The 14,194-nt window shown below is 31.1% G+C and overlaps 1 protein-coding gene across 1 annotated transcript; it reads right to left on the bottom strand.

The window, feature by feature from the left end:
- Positions 1 to 884: 884 nt before the first annotated feature.
- Positions 885 to 4,195, bottom strand: LOC111681382 (SAYSvFN domain-containing protein 1). Its single transcript, XM_023443139.2, has 2 exons — positions 3,945 to 4,195; positions 885 to 3,875 (listed from the first exon to the last, which is right to left on the bottom strand). The coding sequence occupies exons 1-2, from the start codon at positions 4,101 to 4,103 to the stop codon at positions 3,486 to 3,488; spliced, it is 549 nt and encodes a 182-aa protein (XP_023298907.2). The 5' UTR covers positions 4,104 to 4,195; the 3' UTR covers positions 885 to 3,485.
- Positions 4,196 to 14,194: the final 9,999 nt, after the last annotated feature.

The following is a 14,194-nucleotide window of genomic DNA, read 5'->3' as shown; positions in this document are numbered from 1 at the left end:
ACAACAAAAAAATCCCATATTTTAGATGCATATTTATTAACGGAGTTTTGAAGTAATGATATATCCTACTTCGAAGATAATTAAAAAAATGCTCTCCTGTAAAATTTTGGTTTTGTCGGTTACGTCTTTTGTGCAAAAATGGCTCGATATAAACTTTCGATGAAAGCTAGAAAAAATGTATGAACATTGTACAATGTACATAATTATCCGCTAAAGAAATTTTGCCGATTTTGTAACGAATTCGTACAGACACTGCACAATTTGCCAAATTCTGACGGAATTCGGTTACGAATTATATCTTTGATTACATTCTGATGAAAAATATTTTCATATACATATATGTATATAGGTATGTATATAATTTATTATGGCATAGCTTCCATTATTGTTTTTGAATCAAAATCAAAATTAATTTTGATTCAGCTAAGATAGTCTCAGCTACAGGTGCAGCTAGGTTAGGTTAGGTTGATAGGAGGATGTACACTACATCTACACCTAGGCCACAATCGGACCTGTTGTGCGCTCTTTATCATGATAAAAAAATGAATGAATTATTTTCAGTGCTCAAAAACTCAGTATCCTGAACGTAATTCCTAAGAATCTTCCAATCATTGTTAGTCAGGAATGTTATTTCCGGAATAGCATCACTTCTAAGATATTTGGATCTAACTTCGACGAATGCCTGGCAGTGGCAAAGAAAGTGCTCCAGAGTTTCACTGTCCTCTCCACATGCTCTACATACACTGACTCAAACAATTGCCCGTACACTAAGCTTTTGACAATATTATTTATTGTAGTTTAAAAAATATGTATCGTACAATAAAAACTTCAGTATTTTTAAAAACTACACTAGGTATATAAAATAAATAAAAACACAATAGAGGTAAAGACAATTTAAATTTTATTAAATAAAAAAAAAAACAAAAGAGTACTACAGAAACTAAGCTCAAAAAATTCTCCGTACAATATAGTGATTGAAACTTAAGTATAGCTTAAATTAGAAATTTAATAGTTTTAATAGCTTGTATGGTATCCTTTAGCTTTAATGACATCTGTCAAACGATTTTTCATTGACAGTGCTAATTTATTTGTCGTTTCGCTGTCAATATTGCGCCACTCCTCAAGAATTGTATTTTTTAGCATTTGTTTGTTAGTAATTGTATGTTGCCTAATTTTTTTTTCCAAAATTCCCCATAAATGCTCTATAGGGTTCAGATCTGGACTCTGGGGAGGATGTGGAAGCACTTGTTTTACATTATTATGTAACCATTCACATACAATTTTCGATTTATGTTTTGGGTCGTTATCTTGAACGAATCGAAAATCATCTTTAATGCCCAATTTTTCTGCACTGGCTTCTAAATTTTCTTTTAATATATTTAAGTAATGATTTTTGTCCATTGTCGTTTCAACAAATACTATATTTCCGACACCTCCTGCGGACATAGCACCCCACACCATGACACTACCACCACCGTGTTTCACTGTTGCTTTGAGGTTTTTTAATTCGAGGGCGGTATTTTCTCTACGCCACACAAATCTCCGGCCATCTGACCCAAAAATGTTAAACTTGCTCTCATCCGTAAAAATTACCGTTTTCCAGAAGTCTTCCGTTTTGTTTACGAAGTTTTTGGCATACTCCAAGCGTAGTTTCACATTCTTTTTTGAAATAAACGGCTTCTTACGTGGTACACATGCCTTATACTGGCATTGATGAAGAAAATTTCGGATTGTTTGTGCATTTAGAGCTACGTTTTCACTTTCTTTAATAATTCTCGCTATTTCCACTGCACTCATTTTTGGATCGAGCTTCACCATCCGTTCAATTTTCCGTCCTAATCGTAAATCAATAATTTTTTGCGGCCTCTACCTGGAGAAATTTGTAACAAACCAGATTTTTTAAACTTTTCTACGACATATTAGACAGAAGATCGTGGCCTTGATACTATTTCCGAAATTTGTCCATAACTTTTTCCTTCATTGTACATTTTTATTATTAAATCCTTGATGTCTAAAGGAATTTTTGTTCCACGTTTATTATTTGCACTCATTTTAAATGTGAAAAATGTAAAAATCAACAGTAAGATTTTAAATCAATGCTGACAAAATTAGCAATAAGAAAAAAACTTTTTTTCTAAGTTCCGTTACATTTTAGAGCTGCATCATTTACTTTTTTCTACCTGTACGGGCAATTTTTTGAGTTTAATTTTAGCAGTGTTGCATTTTATTAATCGCTTAAAACCAATTAGATTATTATATAATGTTTTTGTAACTGGGAAATTTATTACAACATTATAACGTATTCTAAAAATTAAAATTATTTGAATTGGTGAAATACTTTAGATAATATTACAAAATATGTTTTATAATGACTGGTGTACGGACAATTGTTTGAGTCAGTGTATGTCTGAATCCGCACGTCCAATTTGGCATAAATGTGCACGTTATCTTGTGAGTACACTCAGAATACGTACTATCATAGAGATTTTTCGTCTTGCTCTCGGCAGGGATTTCCGTAGTTCTACCCACTGTTTCATTATTCCAAGAGGTCTTATGGGATTCTCTCACCCATATTTTTAGTTCAGCCTTTGTTGCGCCGAATGGTTTTGCTTTTGAAATGAAACTGCCTAGAGCTCCCTTCCCTTTAAATCTATTAATTTCGCCCTTTTGTTATCGACTACTTCCGAATGGGAGTTATATCGTACATCTCGCAGCTTATCCATCTATTCCTTAGCATGTGGTTGATCCAGTTACGGAGCACCCGGTCAACATAAAACTGGTCTTGGTATTGGATAAGAGTATCAGTGTGCACGTTATTGTAGGCGCCTTCGATGTCAATACATACCGCCAGTGTAAATAGTTTGCTGTCATAAGCATGCTGCTGACAGATGCTGCTCAGCAAAGACAAAGAATCAAACAAACAAAATGTTCATCATATTTAAAATAATCAAATAAAATTAGGTATGCGCTTCTGCTAATTTCCAGGTTTTGATTTGATTTTCAAGACTAATTGAGAATATAAAATAGAGTTGACGAATTTCAAAATACAATTCCTTTAAATAATGTGCAGATTTGTCGCAAGTTGTCTTACAACAGTACTGAAATTTATATTACTGTCTGATAAACATACAAAGATATTCTCTTCAGATATTGAGCTGATTTATCGAATAATTTAATGTTTTGATAAAGTCTAAAGAATATATGAATAAAAAGAATTGTCCTCCGTCAATCTGCGTAGCAGTCTCTCAAATGTTGTCGGATGTTAAATGGGATTAAAGTGAAAAAACATAAAAATCTAGCATACAATTTTATAGAAGTATAAACGTGTTTAGATCACTTATCGCTTGGTTTAATAATCTAGTAAATTTACAACATGTACTTAAATATGTACTATAATTAGAAATAAATGTTAAAATGTTTGAATTAATTTTTTAGCCCTAGATTTCTATGTAAAATATAAGAAAGAAAGTAGGTACGCATATTTTCTATCTAATACCAATCTCCCGTTCAAACTGCTCAGCCTTTAGTGTTCCATCGATACTTTCACAATTCTTATTAAAAACGCTGTAGGCACTGATTTCGTTTCGCTTCTTTGGTCCCGTGCGAGTATTAAAGTAAATTCCAGCAAGTGCTGAAAACATTAGGAAAACTATTCCAAATTGCAACTCAATTGCTATTATATACAGAGTCACCCAAAACGCTAAGTACACTATTCGAAGAGTATACTTGAAAATACGACCATCTGTATCAACTGGAGTATTCGTATTCATCCCTTCCTCTTTCGATAATACAGAAACATCATCGCTATCATTCTCCACCTCAAAATCTGATAAATTGTGTAATGATTTTGGTACATAATCATCCGTCTCTGGTTCCTTTGTGGTGATATTACAAAGTTTACATTAAAAATATCTGTAAAACTGTGTTTACAAATATCTACATACGTGTACAGTCACTGTTGTTTTGTCCGGTTGACTATTTTCATGTTTATCTCTCACTCCCAGCATTAGAAATATTTTAATGTTGTCTTTAAAACGTTGAATTTGTTCTTGCCGTCTTTTACGCAGACGATAACTTTTTAACTTATCTTCAATATTTTCCATATATTAAATTTCAAAAATTGACAATAAAATTTGTAAAAAAAATAAAAAAATATCAACCATGATGGAAAAATGAGGTGAAGTCAATTCTACAAAAACAGCAAAAGTTGTAGGGTTATAGTAGAATCGAAACATATTGCATTTTATGAAAAGTCGACTTTTCGACATTTTCATTTAATTAAAAGTCGACTTTTCGACAAAAAGTCGATTGTTCGATTTTCGAAAATCGATTTATAGTATAGTTGAAACGAAAAGTCGACTTTTTTCATTTAATTAAAAGTTGACTTTTAAACTTTTCGACTATAAGTATTTTATAAATAGTCGACTTTTGGAATTTTTTCGACTTTTCGTCTTTTTTCAACTTTTCGACTTTTTCCGACTTTTCAATTTTTTCGACTTTTTGACTTTTTTGTCTTTTTTGACTTTTTTCGAGTTTTTTTTTTTTTTTTTGACTATTTTCGAGTTTTTGACTTTTTTTCTACTTTTTTAAAATTTTCGACTATTTTTGACTTGTTTCTACAATTTTCAAGTTTTCGACTTTTTTCGACCAATAGTCAAAAAGTCTAATAGTTGACTTTCATAAAATGAAAAATAAATCAAAGCGTAACAAATGTTTTATCAAAATAAATTTTTTTTTGTGTGATGAGTTATTTTTGTTTACAAATATGTGTTTCTGCACGTGGAAAAGACGCAAAACTCGTTTTCATTATTTACATTTTCAATATGTGTTTATGCACGTGGAAAAAATTCAACAAAATTGATTTTCATGATTACATTAAAAAAAATATTTTTGATCAATTATAATATGTATATAAATGTGGAAAGGAACAAATCTGATAAAATATAAATATATTTGGGATTATATCGTTACAGAATGCCTTTTAATAAAAAACATTAAAAAAATGTTACTATGGCCGTATATATAAAATGATATATAACTGCTATCGGACGATCTTGTGCACGATAAAAACCTATATAGAACATTAAGTTAGAAGTGTAGAAGTTCTATATAGGTTTTTATCGTGCACAAGATCGTACGATGGCACTTATATATCATTTTATATATACGGCTATAGTAAAATTTTTTGAAAAAAAAGTTTGTTGTTGTAGTACACACCCTAGAATGATGAAATTTGGAAAAAAATTATGCCATCCGATTTCTACACTTCCAACTTAAAGTTCTATATAGGTTTTTATTGTGCTCAAGATCGTCCGATAGCAGTTATATATCATTTTATATATACGGCCATAGTAACATTTTTTGTAAAAAACAAGTAAGAGTGTTATATTCGGCCATGCCGAATCTTATATACCCACCATCAAATCATTCATGTTTATGCAGAATTTTACTGATGTACTCACATTTTTGGGTCAGTAATAAGTCTTAAAGTCATTTTCAGAAGGGGATCTTGGTAAGGTCAATTATAAATCCATTTTCATTAAATTTATGAAAATGATTTTATTTCCTTTAAAATTTTTTTATGTCGAATTTTACTGCTTTATATATATGTTATGAGCAGATATGATCATAAATTTAAGTTCTCATTAAACATGTTTGTGTTGAATTTCATACATCTCTTAGCGATAAAGTTATTTTCTGAAGGGGGCATTATAATAGGGATAGGAGAAAACGTGAACCGATATTCTTACTTTCAATAAGGATCGATCCTTATAAAATTTGATAGGGAGATTTTGGCTCGCACGAAACTTGTGTATGTAGAATTTTGTAGTAATGAGCGTTGAATTCGTTGTCTAAAGGGCACCTTATTAGGGGGTTAGATAATAATGGACTCATCCTCATAAAACTTAAGAAAATGATTTTAGTTCCAATAAAACTTTTATATGTCGAATATTATTGTTATATATATGCTTCTTAAGGTAGATATGAGCATTAAAGTCGTTTTCTGAAAGGGACCTTATAGGTGGGATAGGGTCAATTATCCTTATAAAATTCTATAAAGAGATTTATGAGACCATAAAACATGTTTGTGCCGAATTTCACCGCTATTGATGCTTTTCTTAGCCAGTTATGAGCGACAAAGTCATTTTCTGAAGGGGACTTTATATGGGGGGTAGGGTCAATTATGAACCGATCCTTATAAAATTCTACGAAAAGATTTATGTCCCCATAAAACATGTTTGTGCCGAATTACACCGCTATTGATGCTTCTGTTAGTCAGTTGTGAGCGATAAAGGCATTTTCTGAAGGGTACTTTGTATGGGGGGTATGGTCAATTATAAACCGATCCTTATGAAATTCTACGAGAAAATTTATGTTCCTATAAAACATGTTTTTGCCGAATTTCACTGCTATTGATGCTTCTCTTAGCCAGTTATGGGTGATAAAGTCATTTTCTGAAGGGGACTTAATATGGGGGGTAGGGTCAATTATGGACCGATCCTTATAAAATTCTACGAAGAGATTTGTATTCCCGTAAAACATGTTTGTGCCGAATTTCACTGCTATTGATACTTCTCTTAGCCAGTTATGTGCGATAAAGTCATTTTCTGAAGTGGACTTTATATGGGGGGTAGGGTCAATTATGGACCGATCCTTATAAAATTCTACGAAGAGATTTATATCACCATAAAACATGTTTGTGCCAAATTACACCGCTATTGATGCTGCTGTTAGTCAGTTATGAGCGATAGTCATTTTCTGAAGGCTACTTTGTATGGGGGGTAGGGTCAATTATGGACCGATCCTTATGAAATTCTGTGAAAAGATTTATGTCCCCATAAAACATGTTTATGCCAAATTACAGCGCTATTGATGCTTTTGTTAGTCAGTTATTGGCGATAATGTCATTTTCTATAGGGGGCCTTATATGGTGGCTAGGCGAAATCGTGGACCGATATTGCCCATTTTCAATACCAAACAAACTACATCAACTATAAGTATCTGTGCAAAATTTCAATTCGCTAGCTACTTCCGTTTGGACTCTATCGTGTTTTCAACAGACGGACAGACGGACGGACATGGCTAGATCGTCTTAGAATCTAATAAGGACCCAGAATATATATACTTTTATGGGTCTTAGACGAATATTTCAATGTGTTACAAACGGAATGACAAAAACAATATACCCCCCATCTTTTTTGATGGTGGGTATAAAAAGTTTGTTGTTGTATTACACACCCTAGAACGAAGAAATTTGGAAAAAAAATGTATGCCATCCGATTTTTACACTTCCAACTTAAAGTTCTATATAGGTTTTTATCGTGCACAAGATCGTCCGATAGCAGTTATATATCATTTTATATATACAGCCATAGTAACATTTTTTGTAAAAAAGTTTGTTGTTGTAGTACACACCCTAGAACGATGAAATTCGAAAAAAATGTATGCCATCCGATTTCTACACTTCCAACTTAAAGTTCTATATAGGTTTTTATCGTGCACAAGATCGTCCGATAGCAGTTATATATCATTTTATATATATACGGCCATAGTAACATTTTTTGTAAAAAAAAAGTTTGTTGTTGTAGTACACACCCTAGAACGATGAAATCCGGAAAAAAATTTATGCCATCCGATTTCTACACTTCCAACTTAAAGTTCTATATAGGTTTTTATCGTGCACTAGATCGTCCGATAGCACTTATATAAAATTGTATATATACGGCTATAGTAACATTTTTTGAATGTTTTTTATTAAAAGGCATTCTGTAACGATATAATCCCAAATATATTTATATTTTATCAGATTTGTTCCTTTCCACATTTATATACATATTTTAATTGATCAAAAATATTTTTTTTAATGTAAATCATGAAAATCATTTATTTTGAATTTTTTCCGCGTGCATAAACACATATTGAAAATGTAAATAATGAAAACGAGTTTTTGCGTCTTTTCCACTTGCAGAAACACATATTTGTAAACAAAAATAACTCACCACACCAAAAAAAATGTTTATTTTGATAAAACAGCTGTTACGGTTTGTTTTATTTTTCGTCGGGTTGTTTTCTTTATGTGCGTAATCTACTTTTCATAAAATGCAAAAATTCGACTTTTAACTAAATGAAAAAAGTCGAAAAGTCGACTTTTAACTAAATGAAAAAGGTCGAGAAGTCGACTTTTCGTTTCAACTATAGAACCCTAATACGTATGTCAATAAATGTATATGTTACCAGAGTGGCATTTTTAATATATACCCTTAAATAACGAAAATCACACATGCCCAAAATTTCTCCACATAAAACAAATATTAAAATATGTGTACATCTTTTTTGTACCATGAAGAAGGCATTATAATACAAATTTAATTCATAACACATTAAAAACAAGTAAGAATGCTATATTCGGCTGTGCCGAATCTTATATACCCTTCACCATAGTGTATTTTAAACATAATTGATCTTACAGTCTAGTTAATAAAAACATTAAAAAAATTTGAGTCGATTTAAGCCGAATGTTTCGGCGGCGGCTCAAGCAACTAAATATAGTTCGGCGGCGGCTAAGCTCCGGCTCGAAGCCGGTCGACTTCGACCTCTGATTCATTGCTGGTAAACATTGCCGAGACGTAGATTTTGTTTTTGTTTATCGTAAAAAAATTGTTTTAAAAAGCACTTGGAAAAAATTTGTGTTAGTTTTAAATTTCAAACTTACATTATTCGCATAAAATTATTGTACATAACTCACAATCTACTCTCATATAATTGAAAACGTTTTAAATACTTTTTCTATTCATCAAAAAATATATTTGCAAAACAAAAGGGAAAATTATTTTATTTTAACAAAAAATGCAAATCATATTTTTTTGCTGTGTATACTTTGTATGTTTGAATTCCAAACATACAAAAAAATAAACAGCTGAATAAAACCAAATACATCTACACACACGTGTACATCTTTTTCTATGTACAGTGTTTTTAGTGTTTTTGTTGCTTTTTTAACAATTTTTTGATGAAATTTTCAGAGGTTGTCTCGGATTTTTGCTCATATCTCCGTTATTTACCGACCGATTTTGCTGATTTTAAATAGCGATCTTCTCGAAAGCATGTCTAATAGAATTATTGAAGATTCAGACATCGCCGATATCTGGGGTCCTCTAAAAACTGATTTCAACAGACAGACAGACAGACGGACAGACAGACAGACAGACGGACATGGCTTAATCGACTCCGCTATCTATAAGGATCAAGAATATATATACTTTATAGGGTCGGAAAATTATATTATAGAAATTACAAACGGAATGAAAAACTTATATATACCCTTCTCACGAAAGTGAAGGGTATAAAAATTGTTTTAATTATATTGTGTATGTAATCAATTACAATTTTCAAAAATATATATGAAATAATGGATCGATTTTAATCATTTTCAAAAGGCTTCGTATACGGTACCATAAAATATCTTGTGCCAAATTTTATTAAATTATCTCCAAAATTACGACCTGTGGTTTGATTTGTATGGGGCTAGGTGAAATAATGGACTGATGGACTTAACCGTTCTCAATAGGCTTTGTCCCCGGAACAATATAAGTTTATGTACCAAATTTCATTGAATTATCTTCAAAATTGTGACCTATAGTTTGATTACAAGGATTACATGGACGGACATAGCTAAATCGACTCAGAATGATTCAGAGCCGATTGGTGATTTTGTGTGTGGGAGAAAGAGATGGTTGATATTTCTTTCTCTTCCTCTCACACACAAAAATCAAAAGTTTCCCAAAAATAGTTTCCTAGCGTGAACGAGGTCTTATGAACCACGGGAGATTTTAAAGTGGGACACATATATAAGGATATATTTCCATCTCTTTTCATCTCATATGTACTTAATTTTTACACAACAAATCGCATTACAGTCAAAACCTTTTATATTATATTAAATAGCAAGATATAGTTACTATTTCTTGCTTTTTATGAACTTATCTTAGCGGAATTTTGATAACTATTTTGATGCAAAAACATATATATTATAAAGAATTCTTGGCTAAAAAGAATTACTATTTTGTCCCATGAATAAAATTTCATACAACTATCCATTTTCATATCGAACTTTAAAAAATATGTGTTGAGAACATATAAACGGGGTTTACCTACTATACATGCAAAGTCAAAAAGGTTGTTTCTGGTGTTGATAGTGTATTGCAAAATGTTTTATAATGAAAAAACATTAAGGAATTAATAAAAAACAAATCCAATACACTTTCAATTAGAACCTAAGCAAATATTTAATAAAATTAGTTTTTTCCTTTTAATCTTTATATTTTGGAATTCTTCTTCACATACAATTTCTTGAATGTTTACATTTTTTGCTGTTTTTTTTTTTTCAAACCAGTGATAAAAAAACAATCATACAGTTCATCTCATACAATAATCGATTTTTAATACATTATGGAATTAAAAAAACAAAACCATACGGTTCGAATTTACTTTTTTGACAGCTGTCAATGGTTTCTTACCTTGTTATCTGTGGTTCTATTCATGACATACTTTATTCTATGGCGAAACTAAAAAGGTGAAATCATTTCAACAGCTGATTGTTCTTTTGTCCACGGAAATTTAGCCCGAAGATGTCAAACTACATATAAAAAAAATTATGAATTCGTCGCAAAATGAAATGACTTCACCTTACCGCATGTCTATATTAGAAAAATATTTATCACGCTACTTGACAAAACGTCGGCTAAAAATTGTCAGTATCTTGTTTGTTGTAATGCATAGGGGTAACAAAATCCTGATTTTATCACGACAACCTACAGATTTTATTTAAATAATGCTATATTTAATAAAAACGATTAAAATTAAATGCAAATTTTGTAAATAAACACTAATTTCGCTAAAACTTTTGTTAAAAATCAATTTTAATTGCACAAAAGCAAAATTCTACACAAATTTTACAATGACGTTTAATATCAAAAGAACGTTGTCTAAACAATTGTTTAGACGACACTGTCATAACGGCGTTATAACGCTAATACATGCCGTCTGTACTTGCTAATTTGTTATCATGATAACAATTTGACGTTTAGCATAATAAATATTTGTCTAATATAGACACGGGCCTTGATATATAGAGTAGAGTTCTATAGTTGAAACAAACAGTCGACTTTTTGCATTTAGTTAAGGTAGATTTTTCGACTTTCTACTAGGATTCTATAAATCGACTTCAAATAATCGAACAATAGACTTTTTGCCGGAAAAAGTCGAAGTCACGCACATAACGAAAACAATCCGACGAAAAATAAAACAAACCGTAACAGCTGTTTTATCAAAATAAACATTTTTTGGTGTGGTGAGTTATTTTTGTTTACAAATATGTGTTTCTGCACGTGGAAAAGACGCAAGAACTCGTTTTCATTATTTACATTTTCAATATGTGTTTATGCACGTGGAAAAGATTAAAAAAATGGATTTTCATGATTTACTTAAAAAAGTATTTTTGATCAATTAAAATATGTTTATAAATGTCGAGTGGAACAAATCTGATGAAAAATATTTGGGATTATATCGTTACACAATGCCTTTTAATAAAAAACATTCAAAAAATGTTACTATGGTCATATATAGAAAATGATATATAAATGATATTGGACGATCTTGTGCACGATAAAAACCTATATATGACTTTAAGTTGGAAGTTCTAGGGTGTGTACTGCAACAACAAACTTTTTTGAATATTTTTCAATCGCCCATTGCAGTTCTCTGGTATGTATGTATGTGGACAACAATTTTCTCTATATCACTGACGGTTACAACCGTTACTACTGCCCAATCTGCTCTCAGGTCATTGGCTTTTCATACTTACACTGGCGCCCGGTTATAGAAATGCCCTTAAGGAAGTTATGGTACTGTTTACCATTAGACTGTATTGGGTGCGGGGCACAGCATTGTGGTAATTGGTAGCGAACGAACTAGCTATATTAGGTTCGATATGTAGATGACAGGGGAAGGATTGTAAAACCATCCATTTGTAACTATTATATGTTGGCACTCAAAAGAATCCGTGACATCATAAACCAGCCCTGAACTAGTACATTGAATTACATAATTTTAATGGCCTTACGGCCAACACTTGATATGATACTTATTGGATTGGATAGACACTGTCTAAGGATTCAGATAAGTATGCTAATAGGGGATTGCTTAATTAGGGCCTTTGTCATAAATGGGACAGTAATATACGAGGATGAGGAGAATTAGTCTACTAGGTTTTATCAAGGGAATTAGTCATTTGTTCGGCTAGGTTTTATAAGGGGACTAATTTTCTCTTACTTTACTTCTTTAGAGAATTGACTGGTAAATCTTTTTGGTGAAAACCCCTTAAGAATCGGCCTGTTTCCATTCATCTCTCCTCTCTACTTATTACCTTTCTTGTTTTTATTCTAGTTTTTTGTTTCTTTATCTTAAGATCTTCACTCTTCATGAAGGGAATCACAATGGACCTTATGGTTTCCCAGCGGGGATTGTTACGAACCTATTTCCTTTTTTTTTAAGGCCAGCATTTGCACTACCAACTCTGCGGCGTTTTCTCTTAGGAGGAGTTCTCAACCCGCTGGCTAGATTGTAACAAAAAAATCTGCGAGAACAAAAACAAAAAAATGAAAACAATTTACTTTATTGGTCATACCATTCAATAGGAAGGTAGTTGTTCACCTTCAATCGCCCTTAGTCCCAACCATAACTACGGCAGATTCCTGAACCTTTTTCCACAGTCCCATTTCCCCGCCTTTCGTCGCCCTATCTACTTCAACAATCCCCAAAACACCAATTACTCAATATTACTCATCATTTTACATATACAAATAACATTTATTATTAATTTTCAAACTTAATTCTAATATAATCGTAAATCTTATCATATATCTATTTCTAAGAATTATTATTATCTTAATTTTTATAAAACATCTAAATAATTTGTTTTTTTATGTTTTATTGGGCTGTTACGGTTTTTTTTTTAATTCTTTTCTGATATTGCATATCTTAAAGAACACATATAATTTTCCTTTCGCAAATCTTTTTCTTTATATTTTGTTTTTTTTTTATTCTGTTTTTTCAGTTGATTTAAATACTCAAATTATCTAAATCCTCACTACCGGATATACGATTATGGTTTCCTACGCCTGAAGGAACTCCCTAATGACGTTGATATATATATTTGATAATGAAAGAATATTATATTTTCCGCGCCTAATTTGAGCATTTAGTATAACTTTCTTTAATCTATATTTTATTGTTTTTTGTTTTCTTTCTTTTAAGACATGTAATATTTCTTTTTCTTTTTTTCTTTTTTTTTAGAAATCTTTTGCCCTAAAATGTATTGTTTAAGACTAAATACTCAACATACAGCACAACACTCTCTAACTTATAATAACTTAAAAATAATTATTTTAAAATATGCTAGTAATTCTTTTTTGATATCCACTAGGTTATTTATATGTTAAATTTTTTATATCGCCTGATGGCTTAGACCTCAATAAACTTTCTTATTTTTTTTCTTTTTTTTTGGATACCTTAATTTACTTTTCTGTATGTGCCTGACTTTGTTTTTTGGATTGAAAACCCCTTCTGCCTCAACTTCAAAAGGATGTCAATAATATTGAAATAATAATGAAGTTTATCATTTATGACTTACCTGGCTATTTCTCCTGTGATATCTTGCACGTTCACCAGTTTTGAGAATAGCCAGCTATACGGAAAACACATAAATTAGAATACGTATAAATTGGGTTTCTGTTTTTTTTTCTTTTTTTTTATACACAAACTTACGTTTTAATTGGTTTCTTTATGCTCGTTTTATAGTTTTCACACTTCACTAGCCCTTTATTATTAGGCTTATTGCTGGTGGTAATTTAAATCTTTGCTTTATTTATTTTAAAAATTTCTTAAAGCTTTTTTTAAAGTATTATTTTCTATAATTTTATGTTTTCTCTTAGGCACTTATCTATGACTTCTAAGCTTGTTTTTCTGCTTGTTCTGCTTTTTATATCATTGACAGCTTATATACTGTCAAGATTTTTACCGGGAATATTTCCCGCAGATTTTTATTTATTTTTCATGTATATAATGTATAATACTTTTTCCCGCTTACATAATTTTGCTATGTCAGACTAATAATCTACTGGTTTGTATGGTTGTG

This window comes from Lucilia cuprina, chromosome 4, assembly GCF_022045245.1.
Source record: "Lucilia cuprina isolate Lc7/37 chromosome 4, ASM2204524v1, whole genome shotgun sequence".
Taxonomy (NCBI): Eukaryota; Metazoa; Arthropoda; class Insecta; order Diptera; family Calliphoridae; genus Lucilia; species Lucilia cuprina.
The sequence above is the reverse complement of the archived record's forward strand: the minus strand, read 5'-3'. Positions and strand labels throughout refer to the sequence as shown.